The sequence below is a fragment of the Choloepus didactylus genome, chromosome 4 (genome assembly GCF_015220235.1).
Source record: "Choloepus didactylus isolate mChoDid1 chromosome 4, mChoDid1.pri, whole genome shotgun sequence".
NCBI lineage: Eukaryota > Metazoa > Chordata > Mammalia > Pilosa > Megalonychidae > Choloepus > Choloepus didactylus.
In genome coordinates this window covers 36,639,742-36,662,330 of record NC_051310.1, presented here as the reverse complement: position 1 = coordinate 36,662,330, position 22,589 = coordinate 36,639,742, and the positions used below count along the sequence as shown (strand labels likewise).

Below are 22,589 nucleotides of genomic sequence, written 5' to 3'. Positions count from 1 at the left end.
ATGCCTAAACGTTAAATATATATATACATTTAAAAATATAGACATATGTACATTAAATATATATACATATTTTTAAATGCAGACATGTACATATTTTTAAATGTACATTTAATAGGTACATACTAAAAATATATACATATATATGTGCAGGGATGCCTAAACATTAAATATATATATCAATACATTATGTCCTTTTTTGTCTCTTGTAACCTGTTTTGACTTAAAATCTATTTTGACTGATTATAATATAGCCATATTATATTTATATTTAAACAGTAAATATATTTCAACATTAAATTTATTTTAACATTAATGTTTAGGCATTCCTGTACATTATACCTATAATATTCTAGGGTCACATTCAAAGGACTCCTCAGATCTTCTGAGGCTGAACATTCCAGTTCCCTGTGATACAGCAGTTCTACTCCTAGGTATATCTCCCACAGAAACGCACATATATGTTTGTCAAAAGACAAGTTCTTTAACGTTCATAGCAGCACTATTCCTAATAGCCAAAATGGAAACTACCAAATGCCCATTGGCAGTACAATGAGAATGAAAGACGTACACCACCACCCAACAATATGGATGAATCTCACAAACATAATGTTAAGTGGAAACAGCCAGACACTAAATAGACATACTGTGTCACTCCCATAAAGAACAAAGACAGGAAAAAATATCTCTTGGTGTTGGGATCAGGATAGGGTGTCCTTGGGGAAGGGAGAAGTGGCTGGAGTAGGCATGACGGTGGCTTCTGAGGTGCTGTTTCTGAATCCGGGTGCTTGGTTACTCGGGTATGTTCAGGCGTGAAAATCTATTGAATTCAACACTTAAGATTTGTGCACTTTATGTAAGTTTACTTCAACAATTTTATTATTTAAAGTTCCCCTTTTCACCGTAAGGTGGAATTCCTGGAATTCTGCATGTACCTTAGTCAGCTCCCGTTTCACCTGCTCTGCAACCTGTGTGAAACGAATGGATTGCCCAATTTTCACTTCAAAAGTGAGAGTGGTTTTGTGAACAGATCAGCGGCCTCAGGCACCGATTCAGGGCCACGCCTAGGTCCTAAGGACGCCCCCGCAAAAGGCCTGGAGAAGAAGCCGATGACTTTTACCTCAGAAGAGTCCAGGGCGCGGAGTCCTCGGGTCTGAAGCGCCCAGACGCCTCCTGCGGCAGCTCAGCCTCCCGACGCCCCGGCGCGCACCCCACGGCCTCCCAAGGGACTCCGGCCGTGGCCTCCCGCCTTTTCGCCCGGCGTCCAGAGGGGGCAGCGCGCGACCCGGATGGCGGCGACCGTGACCCTGGAACCCACGGGCCGCTGCTGCTGGGACGAGCCAGTGCGTATCACCGTGCGCGGACTGGCCCCGGGGCAGCGGGTCACTCTGCGCGCCTCCCTGCGCGACGAGAAGGGCGCGCTCTTCCGGGCCCACGCGCGCTACTGCGCGGATAGCACCGGCGAGCTGGACCTGGCGCGCGCGCCCGCCCTGGGCGGCAGCTTCGTTGGGCTCGAGCCCATGGGGCTCTTCTGGGCCCTGGAGCCTGAGAAGCCTTTTTGGCGGTTCTTGAAGCGGGACGTGCAGACGCCTTTCACCGTGGAGTTAGAGGTGCTGGGCGGCCACGACCCCGAGCCCCAGTGGCTGCTGGGCCGAGCGGTGCACGAACGGGGCTTCCTGCCGCCAGGGGTTCGGAGGGAGCCGGTGCGCGCGGGCAGGCTGCGCGCCACGCTCTTCCTGCCGCCAGGTGAGCGCTGGCTGCTGGGGGCGGGGGCGGGGGCGAGGGCGAGGGCGGCCTGGGGCGAGGGCTGTTTCGGGTGCTGCCCGCGCTGGAGTTAGGCTTTGGGGCACTGTCAGGAAAGTCCGACATTGACTTAGTGGCCACAAAACCAAAATGGAGGATTTAGATAAATTAGGCTCTGCGCTTTGCGTGTTAGTTGCGTTATCTCATTTAATCTCCACAATAGCCCGATGAGGCAGGCCGTGCAGATGAAAGATCAGGTTCAGGGGCGGTAGGTATGTGGCCCACTTTGCTATAAACCACCACCCTACAGATCTCTACAAGCATCAGCCGAACCAGGCTTCTGCAATATGCTGGTCAAAGGAAGCTATTGCCATGTCGCCCTTCTGTAATGTCCTGGGCACATTGGGCCTCCTCTCTACTTCTTCATGTCCCCCTCTATCACAAATCACACTTCAGACTTTACTGCCTTCCTCGCCTAAAGACATCTCTGGGTATTTTTCTTTCCTCTCTCTCTCTAACATCTAAAGAATCAGTACACAAAAACCCAGAAAACTTTGTTTTAGATTCTTAATTCTATGTTCATTCCTCTTAACAGAAGCCGTTTCAGAACCCTGTGAATCAACACTGTCTAAAATGTGAAATTCCTCCTTCCATGATCTAGTAATTAACCAGAGGCTGTTTGTTACTCTCCCTTATAAAGGCTAAAGATTCTTAGAACCTTGCAGATAAGTTATCATAGAATCAAATGAAGGGTAAAATCAATAAGAAGGTAGGTTTTGTTTTAGTTTTTCTCCCCTCAAAGAGCTTGTATTCCTTTTCAATAGTGACCCAGTGATCCACTTTCTTTCCTTTGAGTCATAGGAACCTGGTAAATAGTTTAGAAAGGTCTCTTAAGGAAAGCAAATTAGATTTTATAATGCCTTCATTTTATAATATTGCCTTCTGTAGGACATGGACCTTTCCCAGGGGTCATTGACATCTTTGGTACTGGAGGGGGCCTGTTGGAATACAGAGCCAGCCTTCTGGCAGGCCATGGCTTTGCCACGTTGGCTCTAGCTTATTATGACTTTGAAGATCTACCCAAGGAATTTGACAAAATACACACGGACTACTTTGAAGAAGCCCTGGACTACATGCTTCAACACCCCCAGGTTTTTCTAATGTCCTTTACTTAATCAGTCTCTCTAGAATTATCTCCAGAGAGAGCATTGCTGTTCTGCTTTTCTTTAATAGGGGAGACTTCTTTGAGAGACCTCCTTGGCTTTAGGTGCTTATTATTTCTGCTTTCACTGTCAGTTGGATTAATTATGTAGAATTAGTCATAAAATCCATGTGAGATTTTATTTAAAGGATTAGTAATATTGAAATTCCTTTGTAATGCAAATGGGGCTTCTAACTTTTCTTTGCATCTAATGTTGTTAATCTCTAATATTCTGATATGAAAGTGTGTTCCCAGATTTTCATCACAACTTGCCCACCCCTTTTCAGAGGCTAAGAAATATTTACTTCAACCCTTAAGTCTTACTTTGTTTCTATAAAGTTAATTGTTTGCCTATATATTTAGATGGGGTCTGAAGAATGACTCACTTCTTGGAAGAGAACTTGGTTCCACATAGAATTGGATATCCACTCAACTTAAAACTTGAATCAGGCTCACCTGAACGAGGTCCCCCTAACTTGACAGGCCCCATGGCTCAGCATTTTCTAGTGGATGATTCTGTACAACATTTGTAACCAGTACCCAAATTTCCCAATGTGTTTAAGATTTATTTTCCATGTATTCAGCCATTTATTCTTTATGTGGGAAGCAACTGTCAACTGAGGTTGATTCTCTTGGGACCAATTGACAAATTAAAGCTAGCAGCATTTCCAGTTGTATTTTAGAAAGATATTTTTGAATTTGATAGGTTCTTGACTCTTCTCTCTTCTTTTCTTCCAGGTAAAGGGCCCAGGCGTTGGGCTTCTGGGCATTTCTCTAGGGGCTGATATTTGCCTCTTCATGGCCTCGTTCTTGAAGAACATCTCAGCCACAGTTTCCATCAATGGATCTGGATTCAGTGGAAACAAAACCATATGCTACAAGCAGACTAGCATTCCACCATTGGGCCATGACCTGAAGAGAATCAAGGTAGCTTTCTCAGGTCTCATGGACATTGTGGATATACGAAATGATGTTGTAGGAGGATGTGAGAACCCTAGCATGATCCCAATAGAGAGGGCCCAGGGGCCCATCCTCTTCATTGTTGGTCAGGATGACCATAATTGGAGGAGTGAGGTCTATGCCCAAATAGCCTCTGAACGATTACAGGCCCATGGAAAGGGAAAACCCCAGGTCATCTCTTACCCTGGGACTGGGCATTACATCGAACCTCCTTACTTTCCCATGTGCCCAGCTTCCTTGCACAAATTACTGAACAAACCTGTGATCTGGGGTGGGGAGCCCAGGGCTCATTCTAGGGCCCAGGTGGATGCTTGGAAGCAAATTCTAACCTTCTTCCACAAATACCTTGGAGCTGTCCAGGAGAGAGCTTCCTCCAAATTGTAATTCATTGCTCTGTTGTTGACATGAGAGATTAAAGGTCAGATTATTAGTGTTTAATAACCTTATGTGAATCATTTGCCCCTGGATAACATTAAATTCATGTCATTGGCATTATGTATTTTTGGTACCTTTATTTTTGCCATTTATTTTGAAGTAATTTCAGATTTTCAGGACAGTTGCAAACTGTCCAACAACTCCAACTAACCCCCCACATCCAGATACCCAGATCTACAAATATTGACATTTTGCCACTTTTGCCCTCCCTTCCTACCTTCCTTTCTTCCTTTTCTTCTCTCTCTTTCTTTCTGTCTTCTGAACATTTGTGAGCAGGTTGCACACATTATAATCCTTGAATATATAGTACTTCCATGTACATTTCTTACAAAGATATTCACTTTTGTAATACCTTAAGGGCAGTTATCAAGTTCAAGAAATTTAACATTGATATAAAGCTTACATCCATTTTTTCTCATATCTCAATAATTTCCTTTTGAGCCTTTTCTCTTCCATTCTTAGACCCCATCTGGTATCAGTCTTTCACTTAATTGTCATTATTTCTTTAGTTCCTCTTTTTCTTTTCTTTTTTTTTTTTTTCACTGTGAAACATATATATAGAATAAATCTTACCATCTCAACTCTACCTAAGCATAGGGATTAATCACATTCACAATGTTGCTATACCCCCACCGTCCATTACTAGAACCTTCCCTCCACCCCAAACAGAAACCATATACTCACTTTGCATTAACTCCTCATTGCCCCTTCCTCCCACTTCTGGTAACCTGTATTCTACTTTTTGTCTCTATGAGTTTGCATATTCTCTGAAATTTTCTTTGTGGTTACTCTGGGGCTTAAATTTAACATCATAAATGTATAACAGTCTCATTGCTTAACTTCAATAGTATTATCGAAAGAACTGCTACTGCAAATAGAAAAAAGGCAGTTTTTTAACAGCTTAACAAGTCACAAATTGGGTAACACCAAGTAAAGCAGGTATTCTAAAGCTTTCGGGGGAGGGGCCATTAGGAATTAATTTCTAATCCAAAAAAAGGGGGGAAATTGAGGTTGACAAGCAGTTTCTGTTCTAGTGGCTTATTGGAACATTGGGGCAGTAAGGAAACTTGTTCAAAGCTGATTGGTCAGAGCTTGGGTTTCTTTTTCTCCTATTTATTGTAAGCTTTAAGTCTGGTTTTCCAAGCAGTGCATACCTGAAGTCTGATTGCAACAGTGCAGGGCATCCATCCTCTGCACCGCCTTTGCCAGCAGTGATTTTTTAACCCAGGGCCTGAAAGTCATTTAGAGTTCCTCTCACAGCGTACATAAATATGTTCCTGTACCCTCTCGTCTCCTCACCTTTATGTAGTTCTTGTTACAAATTACATATTTATACATTTTGAGTACAAAACCATTGATTTATTCCTACAAGGTTCATTGTTGGTCAGGATGACCATAAATGGAGGAGTGAGGTCTATGCCATCCCATTTACATCCCGTAGAAAACAAAAAGTGGAGTTGCAAACCAAAAATACAGTAGTACTTTCCTCCTGATCCTGGGAGGATCACTGTATGTCCTACAGCCAGCAATCCCTCGTTCCAGGTAGCCACTTGACCGCTCTCCTGCTGTTCTCTACGAAAGCTCGGTGTGCCACTTACCACTCACAGGACAAGTCCCCCAGGACACCACCATACTGATTGGGTCAGACGTTCATGCTCCCAGTGTGTGCACAAGGGTTACTCTGCTCCCTCTGGGACCAGGACCAGGGATCTGCACTGGAAGCGTGGGCCGGCTCCACGCTGCATTGATTTTACTAATGCGAGTTACGTTTGCAGAAGATTCAATCAGAAGTATACAATACAAAAAAGTTAAAAACATCCAAATTGTTATCATTGGTGTTTTGTTTTCTAGGTTTTTTCAGTTAATGCTTTGAGTCAGAGATGTGCTTAAAGGCTAAGCAAACACTGGGCTATTTTTTCCATCGCTGTGAGAGAAAGGCCATCCAGTATTTGCAGCTGACTCTTCATCTACTCTTAGCAGTGTAGAATTTTCTTTGGCCAAAGTGTGCAGAGGGTATTGATATAAGGAAGGCTAGACTGACCTTTTTTCATAGAGATCATAGAAAAATCTTTTGGGAAGAGGAGTAGGAGAAAAGAACATCTGTCTCTAGAAGAGTTAAGGCTAACCAAGGATGAGTAACTAAGACCCTTTCCTCTCTTGCTTCCTGACTCTAAGAATAGACCTTGGAAAATCACCCTGTGAAGTAATAGAGCCATCATTACTCACTTTCCTTGACATCAGAGTGACACAGTTTCGATGAGTTTATAGTATTCGTCTTTACTAAAAAAGTAAATTAGAGGAAATTAATAAATATGGATGAGAAAATTTTAAATAATGATAAACGTTATTTTTCCCATAGTCAAGGGCAAAGCATTCACAAAATTAAGTCTTTCAACGAAGCTTCCCCTCACCCCCCTCCCCACAGTGGCCTCCAGTGAGACTGTCAAAGATGGACTTTGGTAGTTCAAGTCCTGAAGATCATTGGAAAGGTTTCCCAGGGAGGTGGAATTGTAGATATGGTTCTCTTTTTTTCTAAACGTTAGTAGGTTATGTTGGTTTCTTCTCAAACACACATCTCTTTCACCAAAGGCATATACATATGCATTTACAGAATCATCTGTTCAAAACCATAGGATGAAGAGAAACTTTTTTTCTTAACTGCTCTATAGTTTATGACAGCCCTGCCAACAAGGGGTTTATATTTCATTATTTTGCTGATCTTTATTAATTCTTTTGCTTCATTCTCCTATTCCTTCTTCTGCCCACATTACCACATAGCCTATCTGCCACTTTGTGGAAGAGGAAATGTGCCCCTTTGAGGGCTTCCAAGGATAAGAAACTACTAAACCATATTTTTCAGTGGCTACTCCCTTAGCTGCCCAAAGAACCAGAAGCTTTGAAATTGCTGCTTTGTAAGGGCCTGAATAAGTTCCTGGACAAGGAGACATTTCCCTTATCAAAGTGTCAAGTGAGGATGGAGGCATTTTTCCTTCCTGATACATGTATGATAAACTGCTAGGTATCTATTAAAAGGAAAGAAAGGCAGTATATTATGGGGTACAAAAGAAAAGTGGGGAGGAGGGTAAAGAGTAGGACCTATAGCTGTTGAGTTCTCCAGGGCTGGTCTTGGTTCCTCTTCTTTCTCCATTCTGTCCAAGCAGTCTCATCCATTCCTTTGACTAGCAAGAGCATCTAAGAGACAATACTCCCAAATTTATATTCACAGCCCAAATTTTCCTTCTCAACTGTAAGCCAGTATATCCAATTGCCTCCCTTGCATCTCTACTCCTGTGTCACAGAAATCTCAATTTTCAAACCTAAAATTGAGCATTCCATGTCTGTCTCTCAACCTTTCTTCCACAAATAAATAGATAAGTAAACCCATGTTCTTCTCCAAGTCTTCCATATCTCAATAAATAGCATTGTCATAAACCCAGTTGTTCAAGCTAGAAATCTAGGACTCATTCTTGATTTCTTTTCCACTTCCCACATCTCCAGCAGTAAGTCCTGTTGTTCCTACCTCTAAAGACAATTCTGTGCATGTGAAAACATATGTCCACACAAACAACTGTACAAAAGTGCTCACAGCAATATTATTCATGACAACCCCAAAGTGGAAACAACCAAAATGTCCATTAACTGATAAATGGATAAATAAAATGTGGTGCATGCATAATGTAATATTATTTGGCATGAAAAAGAAATGAAATACTAGTATGTGATACTAATGGTTAAACCTGAAAAACATTATGTCAAGTGAAAGAAGCCAGTCACAAAGGATCACATATTGTATTATTCCATTTATATGAAATTTCCAAAATAGGCAAATCTACAAAATCTGCAGACAAGTAGATTAATAGTTGCCTAGTGCTGGGGGGATAGCTGGACTCAGGGGATGGGATTTCTTTTGGGGGTGATGAAAATGTTCTAAAATTTATGGCAGCAATGGATGCATAACTCTGTGAATATGCTAGAAGTCATAATTATTAAATAAGTATAAAATACTATTATTAATTTTGTATAAATTGTAATCAGTATAATTTATATGATAATCTTTAATATTTTAAAAACAAATTTAATCAAATAATTTCCCTTCTTAATATCCTCAATGGATTCCCACTATACTTTCAATTAAATCTGAACTCCTTACCATGACTTACATTATCTGCTCCCCATTTTCTTGCTATCCTTTCTCCTGCAGCTCTTTTTCTTTTCTACCATAATTCAACAGCAGTGGCTTATTTAGGGTTTCTAAAACACTTTTACCTCTTTTTCACCTCAGAATCATTATACATACTAGTCCTGCATTCTGGAAAGTGACTCCAGACCCTTCCAAGACTGGCTCCTTTTCAATATCTTATCCTTCTGACTGCAATTTAATTGTCACCTCCTCAAAGAGACGTTGTTTGGTCATTTCAATAGTCTCCCCCCACATATTCTCCATCATTGCAAATTGTTCCTTTTTTCTTCAAAGCTTTGAAAACAATTTAAAATATATTTTGATCCATGTGTTTCTCCATGTAGAAGGCCAAGTTTCCACGAAGGCAAAGTCCATGCCTGTTTATTAATCAGTGTATATCTCGTATCTTTGATAGTGCCTGTATTGGACCTGCCAGTACAGACCGCTCCCTCTCACTCAGTCCCATGTAGCTTAAGAATCACACAGCAGCACAGCCCAGGTACCTCCTGCCATGGGTGCAGGCCACAGAGCCACTCCCAACTGCGAGTTACAACCCCACACTTATCCGGGCACAGGGCACCAAGACCACATAGAGCCAGGGCAGAACCCAAGTTGCTGTTGAGTATGTGCATGCAGAAGGGCTCCCAGGACACAAAAGAGACCAGGGGCAGAACTGTTGGCAAGATGTGTGCACACCCAACCTGGTCTCTAATCCCTGGAGCATGTACCCAAACAGGCATTAAAAGTTGACTTCGTCTGGCTCCCTGGGGTAGGACATCCTAACTTGAGAGCAGAAGAGACCTGTGGTGGAACTGTCAGCAAGGGGTGCACACATTCAACCTGGTCTCCAATTGCTGGAACACCAAGAAAAATGGGCATTTTTGAACACTGACCACATCTGGCTTCCTGGAGCAGGATACCTTAACACAAGAATATTACTGGTGGCAGAAAAGTGTCAAGGAAAAAGGGGAAAATTGAACTGTTGTGAGGCAGGATAGGCCCTGACTGAAAAGTTTATTAAAAAGGGGGCCCTGAGTGAGGGGGATCAATTGAGCAAATCATAGAAGAAGGGAAGAAAATGCACACGCATGCGCACGCACACACACACACACATACACACACACACACATATACAGAAAGAGAACAGATCAGGACTCCAAGAGGAGGAATAGAGGAAAGGAAGCCTTTTCCTGGAGGTGAAATAAATGTACAAAAAAGGGCAATTTTACAAGTGGCACTACATATCCAGGGCAAGAAACAGGTGCAGAAAACCCAAGAAAATCTGAACAGTTAAACATGGACTGCCCTAAATAATCAATATAAGCTGGACCAAGCATCAAAGAAGAGCCTTAACACATAGCCAGTCTACAAAAAAACTCTAGGCAAAAGGGAGAAACTGAATTTCAGAGTTAGCACATTAAAATAATCAGATGCCCCAACATCAACAAAAAATAACAAGCTATACTAAGGTACAGAAAGATATGGCTCAGTCAAAGGGACAAATTAAAACTTCAGAGGAAAAACAGACTTTGGAACAACTAGTCAAAGGAGTTCAAACAAATCTCCTAAATAAATTTAAGGAGATGAATGAAAACATAGATAGAAATAAACTAAATGTGGTTACAGAGCTGAAGAATATTAAGAACACAATGTATGAGCAAAAAGAAGAATTAGAAAGTTTAAAAAGAAACATAGGGATGAAAAGAACAGTAATGGAGATTAAAAATACACTAGAGGCATATGACAGCAGATTTTAAAAGGCAGAAGAAAGAATTAGTGAACTAGAAGACAAGACAATTGGTATACAGAAAAAAATTGAAAACATTGAGCAGTGTCTAAGGGACCTCTGTGACAGCATGAAGCATATGAACATATGTACCATGGGAGTCAGAAGAAAAGAAAGATAAAGGGGTAGAAAGAATATTTGAGGAAATTATGACCCCAAATTTTCCAACTCTTACGAAAGACATAAATATACATGTCCAAGAAGTGCAGCACAACCCAAACAGGATAAATGCTAACAGACCTACTCCAAGACACATACTAATCAGAATGTCAAATGCCAAAGATAGAGAATTCTGAGAGCAGAAAGAAAAAAGCAATCTGTCACATACAAGGATGCTCAGTAAGACCACATACTGATTTCTCATCAAAACCATGGAGGTGAGAAGGCAGTAGTACGATATATTTAAGGTACTGAAAGAGAAGAACTGCCAGCCAAAAATTCTTTATCTGGCAAAACTATCCTTCAAAACTGAGGGAGCATTTAAGACATTCACAGATAGGCAAAAACAGAGAGTTCATCACCAGAAGACCTGACCTACAAGAATTGCTAAAGGCAGTTCTTCAGGTTGAAAGGAAAAGATGAGAGTGACTTGGAGCACTATAAAGAAGTGAAGATCTTCAGTAAAGGTAACTATATGGGTAAATGCAAAACCCAGTAGTACTGTATCCTTAATATATAGCTCTACTCTTTAATTCCTATAAGAGTTAGAATACAACTGAATAAGAATTAATCATATGTCCTAATAATGGATGCGCAAAATATAATGAGGGGAAATGGGAGAGATATGAGAGCAGAGACCATGAATGTATGCTTGACCTTGAAGTTAAGTTGGTATCTTTTTCAAACTGGTAGGTTATAGGTTGTGTAATACAAACCCCAGGGTAGCAACAAAGAAAGGAGTCAAAATATATACAAAAATGGAAATGAGAAAAAGATGAATCAGATATATCACAAAAGATCAACAGTGCTGTGCCGGTTTGAATGTATTATGTCCCCCAAAACGCCATTATCTTTGATGTAATCTTGTGTGGGCAGACCTATCAGTATTGATTAGATTGTAATTCTTTGAGTGTTTTTGTGGAGATGCGCCCCACCTAACTGTGGGTGATGACTCTGATTGGATAATTTCCATGGAGGTGTTACCCCACCCATTCAAAATGGGTCTAAATTAAATCACTGGAACCATGTAAATGAGCTGACAAACAGAAGGAACTTAGTGGCGCTGAGAGTGACATTTTGAAGAGGAGCTACAGCCAAGAGGGACACTTTGAAGAATGCACAGGAGCTGAGAGAGGAACTGCAGTTTACAGAGACATTTTGAAGTTGGCCATTGAAAGCAGTTGCTTGCTCCAGAGAAGCTAAGAGAGGATAAACACCTCAAGAGCAACTAAAAGTGACATTTTTGAGGAACTGCAGCCTAGAGAGGAACGTCCTGGGAGAAAGCCATTTTGAAACCAGAACTTTGGAGCAGATGCCAGCCACATGCCTTCCCAGCTAACAGAGGTTTTCTGCACACCATTGGCCATCCTCCAGTGAAGGTACCTGATTGCTGATGTGTTACCTTGGACACCTTATGGCTTTAAGACTGTAACTGTGTAACCAAGTAAACCCCTTTTTATAAAAGCCAATTCATCTCAGGTGTTTTGCATTCCAACAGCATTAGCAAACTAGAACAGGTAGTACACAAATGAAGGCTGCAAAAAAGGAAAAGAGAGACAAAAAGATATGACCAAAAAATCAAAGGGCAAAATTGCTGAAGTAAGTCCTGCCATTATAGTAATAACATTGAATGTTAAGGAGTTAAACTCCCCAATCAAAAGACATAGATTGGTAGAATGGATAAAAAAGCACAATCCAACTGTATGTTGCTTATAAGAGACTCACCTTAGACCCAAAGACACAAATAGGTTGATAGTGAAAGGATGGAAAACGATAATTCATGCAAATCATAACCAAAAGAGAGCTGAGGTAGCTATTCTAGTATCAGAAATAATAGACTTTAAGTCAAAAGCTATTATAAGAAACAAACGACACAAGTTGTTAATAAAAGCATCAATCCACCAAGAAGAAATAACATTAAAGATATATTTATGTACCTAACCACAGTGCCGCAAAATACATGAGGCAAACACTGGCAAAATTGAAGAGAGAAATACACACCTCTATAATAATAGTTGGAGACTTCATTACACCTCTTTCATCAATAGATAAAAGATCTGGAAGGAAATCAATGAGGAAATGAGAACTTGAATAATATGATAAATGCACTAGACCTAACAGAAATATACAGAACATTGCACCTCAAAACAGCAGGATGCACATTCTTCTCAAATGCATATGGATCATTTTCCAGCTAGACCAGCTGGGTCACAAACAATTCTCAATACATTTAAAAAGACTGAAATTATACAAAGCATCTTCTCTGACCACAATGGAATGAAGTTGGAAATCAATAACAGGCAGAGAACTGGAAAATCCACAAAAATGTGGAGGTTAAATAACACGCTCTTAAACAATCAATGGGTCAAAGAAGCCATCACAAGAGAAATCACTAAATATCTTGAGGTGAATGAAAACAAGAACACAACATATCAAAATTTTATGGGATGTAGCAAAGGCAGTGCTCCGAGGGAAATTTATAGCCTTAAAGGCTTATATTAAAAGAGAAGAAAGAGCTCAAATCAAAGACCTAATCACACACCTGGAAGAACTAGAAAAAGAACAGCAAATTAAACCCAAAGTGAGCAGAAAGAAAGGAATAACAAATATTAGAGCAGAAATAAATGAAATTAAGAATAAAGAACAATAGAGAGAATTTAAACCAAAAGTTGGTTCTTTGAAACGATCAACAGAATTGACAAACCTTTAGCTAGACAAAGAGAGAAAGAGAGAGAACACAAATCATTAAAGTCAGAAATGAAAGGGGGAAGATTTGAGAGGCACTGTCTCATTAAGGGTTGGCAGCCAATGACTCCTTCGTGGGCTGCCGCAGCAACCACCACCACCCTCCATATTCTGTAGTTAAGAGAAAATGGTGGGTCAGAACAGTGCCATTGTTGCCAGTTTATGCCAGAGCCTTTTCATCGGTTACTGCCTTCACTTTGATCACAAGAAATGGGATGACCCCAATTTCAAGAACAGGCTGTGAGAGCAAAAAAAGAAACAAACTTGCCAAGGAGAGTGCTGGGCTTTCCAAGTTACCTGATCTTAAAGATGCTGAAGCTGTTCACAAATTTTTCCTTTAAGAAATACAACTTGGCAAAGAGTTACTAGCCCAAGGTGAATATGAGAATGATTTGGACCATTTGACAAATGCAATTGCTGTATGTGGATAACCACATCACTTATGGCAAATATTATAGCAAACTCTTCCACCACCAGTGTTCCAGATGCTTCTAAGTTCCCAACAATTAGTCAGAACTGTAAGTGCTCAGAGCTTGGCTGAAGATGATGTGAAATGAAAAACAAATGTCAGCATTATAAAAATCTCAGCTTAAAATATTTAAAAAATTCTTAATTTGGAAGATGAACAGCTCTGGGGGACTAAAGGCAAATATGCTTGACATGGACTGTATATAACACTGAAATCTAGCAAAGTTAATTATTACTATGTGTAGATCCATTTGTTTATTTATTTTTCCCAGAAAAAAAGGTATATTTTGATGAGGGCTTTCATTTTATAAATACACTATGAGCTATTGAAATATCATGAATTTGATTTCTTCCTAAGATGTACAATTAAAATGTACATACATATAACAATACCCAGGTTAAAAATACCCAGTTGTTCTGGATTGCTAAAGCTGCTCTTATTCAAAATACCAAAAATGGATTGCTTTTATATAGGGATTTATTAGGCTAAAAATTTACAGTTGTAAGGCCATACAAGTGCCCAAACTAAGGCATCAACAAGAGGATAACTTCACTGAAGAAAGGCTGATGGCATCTGGAACACCTCTGTCAGCTGGGAAGGCACATCGCTGGCATGTACTGGTCCTTTGCTCCTGGCTTCTGATTTCAAAATGGCTTTCTCTAAAATGTCTCTGGGCTTCTGTCTCTCTTAGCTTCTCTCTTTCAGTTCCTGTGCATCTTTACTTGTTCTCCTGGGGCATTTCTCTCTAAGTCTCTGGGGGTCCTGTCTTAGCTCCTCTGGGGCAAACTCTGGGCTTCATCTCTTAGCTTAGCATCTCCATATGCCTTGTGTCCGCATCTCCAAATGTCTCCAAGCATTCCAAGCATCTGGATCTGTGTGAGCTCTCAGCTCTCATAAGGACTCCAGTGATCTAATTAAGTCCCACCCTGAATGGACAGGGTCACACCTCTATGAAAATAGTTTAATCAAAAAGGTCCCACAAGATTGGATCAAAAGATCATGGCTGGGCCTGAGGAAGAAGATGGTGGCATAGAGAGGAGTGAAAGCTAGTGAGTCCCCCTGGAACAACTAATAAACAACCAGGAACAACTAGTAAATGATCTGGAATAACTGCTGGGGGACAAACGTGACTTTCCACACATCATATAACAATCTGGATTGGGAGGGATGTCCGAGTTCACAGCATAAAATCTGTAAGTAAAAACTGGGGACCTGTGCTAAGAGCCCCTCCCCCATGGCAGCCTGAACTGCAAACCCTCACTGTGATAGAGAGTAGCACTCTCTGAATAAGCAAATATATCTCGGCCCACCTCCAACTGGGGCTTTAATTAACAAATGTTAACTGCTCAATGCAAGCTACAAACCCCGAACAAGCAGACAGAGGCTTTTGGTGATGACTGACCTTGTACATTTTGCTGTACATCAGAAAATTGGATGAAAACTTTATTGTGTTTATAAAAACTGAGCATTAAGATCTTCGAGAGATAAGTTTTTTCCATTTAATCTCTAAAACATAAATATAATTGTGAAATGTATTGCTATGTTGTATTAATAACTTCACCCCCATCCTTTGTATCCAATGTCTTGAAATATTTTGTTTAAATCAGTGGGCTTAGTGAAATGTTTTGTTTAAATCAGTGGGCTTAATATGGTCTGGATATTTATCTCTATATTTTATACACATGTATTTGCAAATAGCACAAGCTAGTGAACTAGTCTGCTCACTTTCCTCATTTATAAAATAAAGGAACTGGTCCACTGATCTCTGAGGTGCCCCCTTCAGCTCCATATGTATAATTCTGTTCAGCATCTTCAAATCCCCCTGCTTCTGAGGAGTGTCTTTATTTGGCCACCGGGTCTTGCATTGTTTTATACTCTGAATTTTGCATGCTTGCCTGACTTAGTGTTTCCAAATTGATCTTGTGTTAATGTCTAACTATTGTGTTGATTTTCACTGAAAGCATATGGCCCTATCACAACTCTGTAAATTAATTTGAAGTGTTTCCATTCAGGTAACTGGGATAACCTGCTTGTCAAAAATGTTTGTTCCCCTTTGCTTCTGTCTTCAAGGGTGGTTTAATATTTAAAAAATCAATTAATGAAATACACCACATTAACAGAACAAAGGGAAAAACCACATGATCATTTCAAATGATGCAGAAAGGCATTTGATAAAATCCATCATCCTTTCTTTATAAAACACTTAGAAAAATAGGAATAGAAGGAAACTTCCTCAACATGAAAAAGGGCATATGTTCCTATTTGTTAATGCTGTCTTTATGCAAAATACCAAAAATCGATTGGCTTTTATAAAGGGATTTATTTTGCTACAAATTTACAGTTCTAAGGCCATAAAAGAGTCGAAACTAAGGCATCAACAAGAGGATAACTTCACTGAAGGAAGGGCAATGGCATCTGGAACACCTCTGTCAGTTGGGAAGGCATGTGGCTGGCATCTGCTGGTCCTTTGATCCTGGGTTGCATTTCAAAATGGCTTTCTCCAAAATGTCTTTGGACTTCGATCTCTCGTAGCTTCTCTCAGCTCTCTGCTTGGTTCTCCTGGGACATTTCTCTCTAAGTGTCTGGGAATCCTCTCTTAGCTTCTCCAGGATTCATCTATTAGCTTAGCATCTCCAAACATCCTTCGGTCTGCATCTCCAAGTGTCTGGGTCTGTGTAAACTCTTGGCTTCTCCCAGGACCAAACTCAGGGATTACGTATGTTAGCTTCTCTCCAAAATGTCTGTCTCAGCTTCTTTGAGCTCCTTCTCTCTGTGAGCTCTCTTAAAGTACTCCAGTGAACTAATCACTGGATGGGTGGGGTCACACCTCCATGGAAATGATCTAATCAAAAGGTCTCACCTACAGTTGGGTGGTCACATGTCCATGGAAACATTCAATCAAAAGGTTCCACCCAACAAGATTGGATTAAAAGATCATGGCTCTTCTGGGGTCCATAACAGTTTCAAACTGGCACAGCATATATACAAAACCCACAGCTAACACCATACTCAATAGTGAAAGACTCGAAGATTTCCCTCTAAGATCTGGTGCTGGTTTGAATCTATTAGTACCCCAGAAAAGCCTATGTTCTTTTAATCCAGTCTTGTGGGGGCAGACGTATTGTGGGTGGGATCTTTCCATTAGGTTGTTTCCATGAAGACGTGACCCTGCCCATTCAAGGTGGGCCTTAATCCCCTTACTAGAGTCCTCTGAGAGGATAAAATACAAATAAAACTGAGAGGGCTCAGAGATGCTTAGAGAGAAAACACCCTGGGAGAAGCAAGAAGGACCCACCAGAGAAGCTAAGACAGAAGCCCAAAGACATTTTGGAGAAAGCCACAGAAACCAGAAGCTAAATCCAGGAGAGGACCAGCAGACTCTGGCCATGTGCTTTCCCATGTGACAGAGGAATCCCAGATACTATCCACATTTCTTCAGAGAAGGTATTGTCCTGTTGATGCCTTAATTGGGACATCTTCATGGCCTTAGAACTGTAAATTTGTGAACTAATAAACCCCCATTGTAAAAGCTAATCCATTTCTTGTATATTGTGTTCCAGCAGCTTTAGCAAAATGAATAGATCTGGAACAAGGTAAGGATACCCAGGGTCACCACTGTTATTCAACATTGTGTTGGAAGTTCTAGTCGAGCAGTTAGGCAAGAAAAAGAAATAGACGGCATCTAAATTGGAAAGGAAAAGTAAAACTTTTATTATTGGCAGTTGACATGATCCTTTATATTTAAAGTCCCAAAATATCTGTGACAAAGCTACTAGAGCTAATAAACAAATTCAGCAAAATGGTAGGGTACAAGACCAACTTGCAAATAACAGTAGTGTTTCTATAAATTAGTGATGAACTATCTGAGGAAGGAATTAAGAAAAAAAATTCCAGTTACAATAGCAACTAAAAGAATCAAATATCTAGCAATAAATTTAACCAAGGGTGTAAAAAGCATTGCTAAAAGAAATCAAAGAAGACCTGAATAAAAGGAATGACATTTCAAACTCATGGATTGGAAGACTAAATGTTGTCAGGATGTCAATTCTACCCAAAGCGATTGACAGATTCAATGCAATCCCAATAAAAATTCCAACAAACTTTTTTGCAGAAATGGGAAAGTCAGTCACCAAATTTATTTGGGAGAGTAAGGGGTCTTGAATAACCAAAAACATCTTGAAAAAGAATGAAGTTGAAGGACTCACACATCCTGACTTTAAAACTTATTACAAATCTATAGTAGACAAAACAGCATGGTACTGGCACAAGGATAGATATATAGACTAACAGAATTGAATTGAGTTCAGAAATAGATGCTCACATCTATGGCCAACTGATTTTTTTAATTCTGTGTTATTGAGGTATATTCACATACCATACAATTGTCCACAGTGTACAATCAACTGTTCACGGTACCATCATATACTTGTGCCTTCATCACCCCAATCCATTTTTGAACAATTTCTTTATACCAGAAAGAATAAAAATAAGAATAAAAAAACAAAAGTAAAAAGAACACCCAAATCATCCCCCCCCATCCCACCCCAATCTTCATTTAGTCCCTGTCCCCATTTTTCTACTCATCCATCCTTACACTGGGTAAAGGGAGTGTGATCCATAAGTTTTCACCATCACACTGTCATCTCTCGTAAGCTACATAGTTATACAATCATCTTCAAGAGTCAAAGCCACTGGGTTGGAGTTTGATAGTTTCAGGTATTTCCTTGCAGCTTTTCGAATTCACTAAAACCTAGAAAGGGATATCTATATAGTACATAAGAATGCCCACCAACTCTCAACTCCATTTGAAATCTCTCAGCCATTGAAATTTTATTTTGTTTCATTCTGCTTCCCCCTTTTGGTCAAGAAGATGGTCTCAATCCCATGATGCCAGGTCCAGATTCATCTCTGGAAGTCATATCCTGCATTGCCAGGGAGATTTATACCCCCCGGGAGTCAGGTCCTGTGTGTGTGGGAGGGCAGTGAGTTCACCTGCCAAGTTGGCCAACTGATATTTGACAAAGGCTGCCAAGTCCACTCTATTGGGAAAGAAAAGTCTCTTCAACAAGTGGTGCTGGGAGAACTGGATAGACATATGCAAAAGAATGAAGGGGCCCCATATCTCAACTCAAATGCAAAAATTAACTCAAAATGGATGAAAGACCTAATATGAGAATGAGACCCATAATACTACTAGAAGAAAAAAGTATGGTGAAGCATCTTCAGGACCTTCTGTTAGGCAATGTTTTCTTAGACCTTAACCAAAAACACAAGCACACACTCAAAAAATATATAATTAGACCCTTAATAAAATTAAAACTTTTGTGCACCAAAGGACTTCATCAAGAATGTGAAAAGACAACCTACAGAATGGGAGAAAATATTTGGAAACCAAGTATCTGATAAGGATCTAATATCCAGAATCCTACAACTCAACAACAAAAAGACAACCCAATTTAAAAATGGTCAAAAGACTTAACTAAGCATTTCTCCAATGAAGATATACAAATGGCCAAAAAGCACATGCAAAGATGTTCAACATCATTAGCCATCAGGGAAATTCAATTAAAATCCACAATGAGATACCACTTTGTACCACTATAATGTGGCTACTGTTAAAAAAACAAGTGTTGGAAAGAATGTGGAGAAACAGGAACACTCATTCACTGTTGGTTGGAAGGCACAATGGTGCAGCTGCTATGGAAAACAATTTGTTGGTGCCTCAGAAAGTTAAGTATAGAATTACCATATGACCTGGCAATCCCAATTCTTGGTATATACTCAAAAGAATTGAAAGCAGAGATTTGAACAGACACTTGCACACCGATGTTCATAATGTCATTATTCACAATTGCTAAAATATGGAAGCAGCCCAAGTGTCCATCAACAGATGAATGAATAAATAAAATGTGGCATATACATGTAATGGAATATTATGCAGCTGTGAAAAAGTATAAGGTTTGGATGCATTTGACAACATGGATGAACCTTAAAGACCTCATTGTGAGTGAAATAAGCCAAACAAAAAAGGACAAATATTGTATGATCTTACTGATATGAAAAAATTAGAATAAGCGAATTCATAAAGTCAGGAACTAGAATACAGGTTTCCAGGTGTTGCAGAGGACTAGGAAGGAGGAGTTAAAGCTTAATTGGTACAGAATTTCTGTTATTGGAGATGGGAAAGTTGTGGTAATGGATAATGGTAATAACTGTAGAACATTGTAAATGTAATTAACACCATTGTGGTTAAAGGGGGCAATTTTAGGTTGCATATGTTACTAAAATAAAGATTAAAAAAATAGAAGTTCTGCTTACAGGAATGGCAGACTAGGTAGTTCAAACTAATGATCTTAATGAGACAAACTAGAAAATCTTGGCAAAATATATATTTTCAAAAGTCTCTCCATGGAGAAAACATGAAGAGAGGGATGTACATATTTACTGTTGGTTAGGAGGCAGAATGTTGTAGCCTTCCTGGAGGACACTGTGGTGGCTCCACAAGAAGCTAAGTATGTGGGTGCCATAAGGTCCTGCAACCTCATTAGGGGGCATATACTTGGAGGATCTGAGAGCAGGGACGTGAATAGACATTTGCACACTGGTGTTAATGGTGACAGTGTGCATGATTTCCAATGGGTGGAGGTGGCCTAAGGGTACATCATCTAAGGAACAGAATGGTGCACTGTTGTGTGTGCATACAATGGAATATTGAATAACTGCAAGAAGGAGTGAAGATGTGAAACACACAATGAGGTAAATGGATCCTGTAGAATGCATTTTGAGTGAACTACCGAGAAACAAAGGCAAACACTACAATGCCTCACCAATATGGACTAACGACAATGTGTAAACTCAGAATTGAATTTTTTTTTTTTTTTTGCAGTTCATTATTTAGATGTTTAAGCTCTCGAACTAGGTTTTTACAAGCTGGTGAACACTGACAAATTATTTCTCCCACAGAACTATAACCATACATTCCCAGACAGTATAAATATATGATTGAACTAACATTCATATCACCATTTTATCAATTACATAATAAAACAAATTATCAAGTATCAAAATATTAAGTTACACAGCTCAAAAGGCATTAAAATGTTAGATGTCTGCTGAATCATTAGCAGAAACCTACTTTCTTTTGTTGCAAGAGAGGTTGGGAAGAGAAGGAAAAAAAATCACACTTTGAACAAAAATAATGGTTGGTAAACAACTTCCAATAGATATGGGAAAAAAATTACAAGAATTTCAGAGATTTTGATTAAGAATTATTGTAGCTACCCTAACAGAGCATCTCTACCTTTTAAAAAATATTTACTAAATTAAAGAGCATATTCTACATGTTCTGCACAAGACAAAAGCAACATTTTACTAAAATATTTAATAGCCCCCCTCCCATTCATTTCTCGGGCCCTCCCAGTTAAGTTGCACCCCAAAGTGCAAACATTAAATTAACTGCAAGGCTTTTTTGTCTGGAGACGTTAAACACATACGCTTCTGTACAATGTAGATTTTCAAAATGGAGGTTTCCTGTAACATCACAAAATGAGATTTATAGATAAGACATTAAAATCCAAAAAAATTCCATGGCTGAGCAAACCTGATGTATCCTGGTACAAATGTGGGAGATGTAAACAAAGTAACTACACAGGCCCTAGTTTCAACGTTTGAAATGACTGAAGGAATAAACCACATAAAGTCTAGAATGTTCATCATTCCTGGGACTTAGAGTTCTGTATGATACTAAAAATATAATACAAGTATTGTGCTTGGTATTTTGGCACCTAATCTCTTTAAATTTTTTAGGTACTGATGAGGTTCTGGCATGGGAAAAGACTTAAAGAAGACTTATAACTCAATACTGCATGATTTCAGGAAAGATCAATTGTGACAAATGATGAGCCCATTTTAAAAGCTGACCAGCAAGAATCTTTTGCTAATTGTCAAAATAGGCTGATTGTAACCTGAACATAGAGGTTGCAATTCTGTCAAACTCATAGTATGGTAAAACTGCTTTTCAGTATTCCTCTGGAAGCTTCATTAGACTTATTCACCAACACATTGGCTAATATGTATGACAAATTAGATCCTTCATCTCTCAAGTTCCACTTCCAAAGCAATAGCATCAGGCACCCCAGTTTTATTGAATGTAACAGTTCTTTCTGTGACCATTGGAGTCTTTGAAGCACAGCTGCATTTTAGGACGGCACTTCTCCAAATACAAAAGTTGCTTGCTGTTAGAGGCTCCATGCCGCTTTTGTCTTATGAACTGTACTGCATCTTCATATTTCATTCCACTTTCAGTCAATGCTAGGGCAACAAGCACTGGAGCTCTCCCAAGACCTGCAACACAATGAACAGCAATGCAGCAACCAGGTTCTTCATGAAACTTAATTTTTGCAAGACTTAACCAATCATGAATAATCTGGTTGGATGGTGGTGCACCATCATCAAAAGGTCAATCAAGAGCATGGATGCCTTCTTTCTCCACCAGAGTGGTGTCATAAGTTGCTTTGCATACTCTTACTATTGTGGTAACTCCATACTTCTTAAGTTCGTCTATAAATTTGCTTAAGGTTACATTGGTTGGATTGTGTGTAATAAGAAATCTCATGTTCTTGTATGTGACTTCCACAGGAGCTGGGTGGTTCATTGGAGCCATGTTAATTTAGTTAAAAAACACTCAAAAGGGTTATGAAACACTAATGTGAATTCTGTGAAAAATGTACAATGTTTTATACTGTAGAATGTAGGGGACCTAGAGATACCAATTAGTGGAGGGGGAATGATAATCTAATAACAGATAAACTATGGAGGGTAATCTCAATGTTATGGGAATGCTCAGGAATGATTATGGTTTGTAAACTTTCTTGGATATAGTAAGATCATGTTGGAAGCAATAGAGTTATTTTAG

At 39.6% G+C, this 22,589-nt stretch overlaps 1 protein-coding gene and 2 pseudogenes across 2 annotated transcripts; 2 read left to right on the top strand and 1 right to left on the bottom strand.

The window, feature by feature from the left end:
• Positions 1 to 1,060: 1,060 nt before the first annotated feature.
• LOC119531273 (peroxisomal succinyl-coenzyme A thioesterase-like) lies at positions 1,061 to 8,243 on the top strand. Of its 2 annotated transcripts, XM_037832356.1 has the most exons (4): positions 1,061 to 1,743; positions 2,689 to 2,891; positions 3,680 to 3,868; positions 5,879 to 8,243. In XM_037832356.1, the coding sequence occupies exons 1-4, from the start codon at positions 1,287 to 1,289 to the stop codon at positions 5,888 to 5,890; spliced, it is 861 nt and encodes a 286-aa protein (XP_037688284.1). In that variant the 5' UTR covers positions 1,061 to 1,286; the 3' UTR covers positions 5,891 to 8,243. The 2 variants fall into 2 exon arrangements, with proteins under 2 accessions (XP_037688284.1, XP_037688283.1); XM_037832355.1 differs by lacking the exon at positions 5,879 to 8,243 and having other exon boundaries at positions 1,068 to 1,743; positions 3,680 to 4,393.
• Positions 8,244 to 13,333: 5,090 nt separating this feature from the next.
• On the top strand, positions 13,334 to 13,763 carry LOC119530857 (annotated as a pseudogene).
• Positions 13,764 to 21,815: 8,052 nt separating this feature from the next.
• On the bottom strand, positions 21,816 to 22,337 carry LOC119533177 (annotated as a pseudogene).
• Positions 22,338 to 22,589: the final 252 nt, after the last annotated feature.

Bases quoted from the DNA above. Each gene is read 5' to 3' on its own strand.
- LOC119531273 (XM_037832355.1), top strand. From the start codon at position 1,287: ATGGCGGCGACCGTGACCCTGGAACCCACGGGCCGCTGCTGCTGGGAC. The intron at 1,744-2,688 runs GTGAGCGCTGGC...TGCCTTCTGTAG, and splicing joins CACGCTCTTCCTGCCGCCAG to GACATGGACCTTTCCCAGGG. The intron at 2,892-3,679 runs GTTTTTCTAATG...CTTTTCTTCCAG, and splicing joins ACATGCTTCAACACCCCCAG to GTAAAGGGCCCAGGCGTTGG.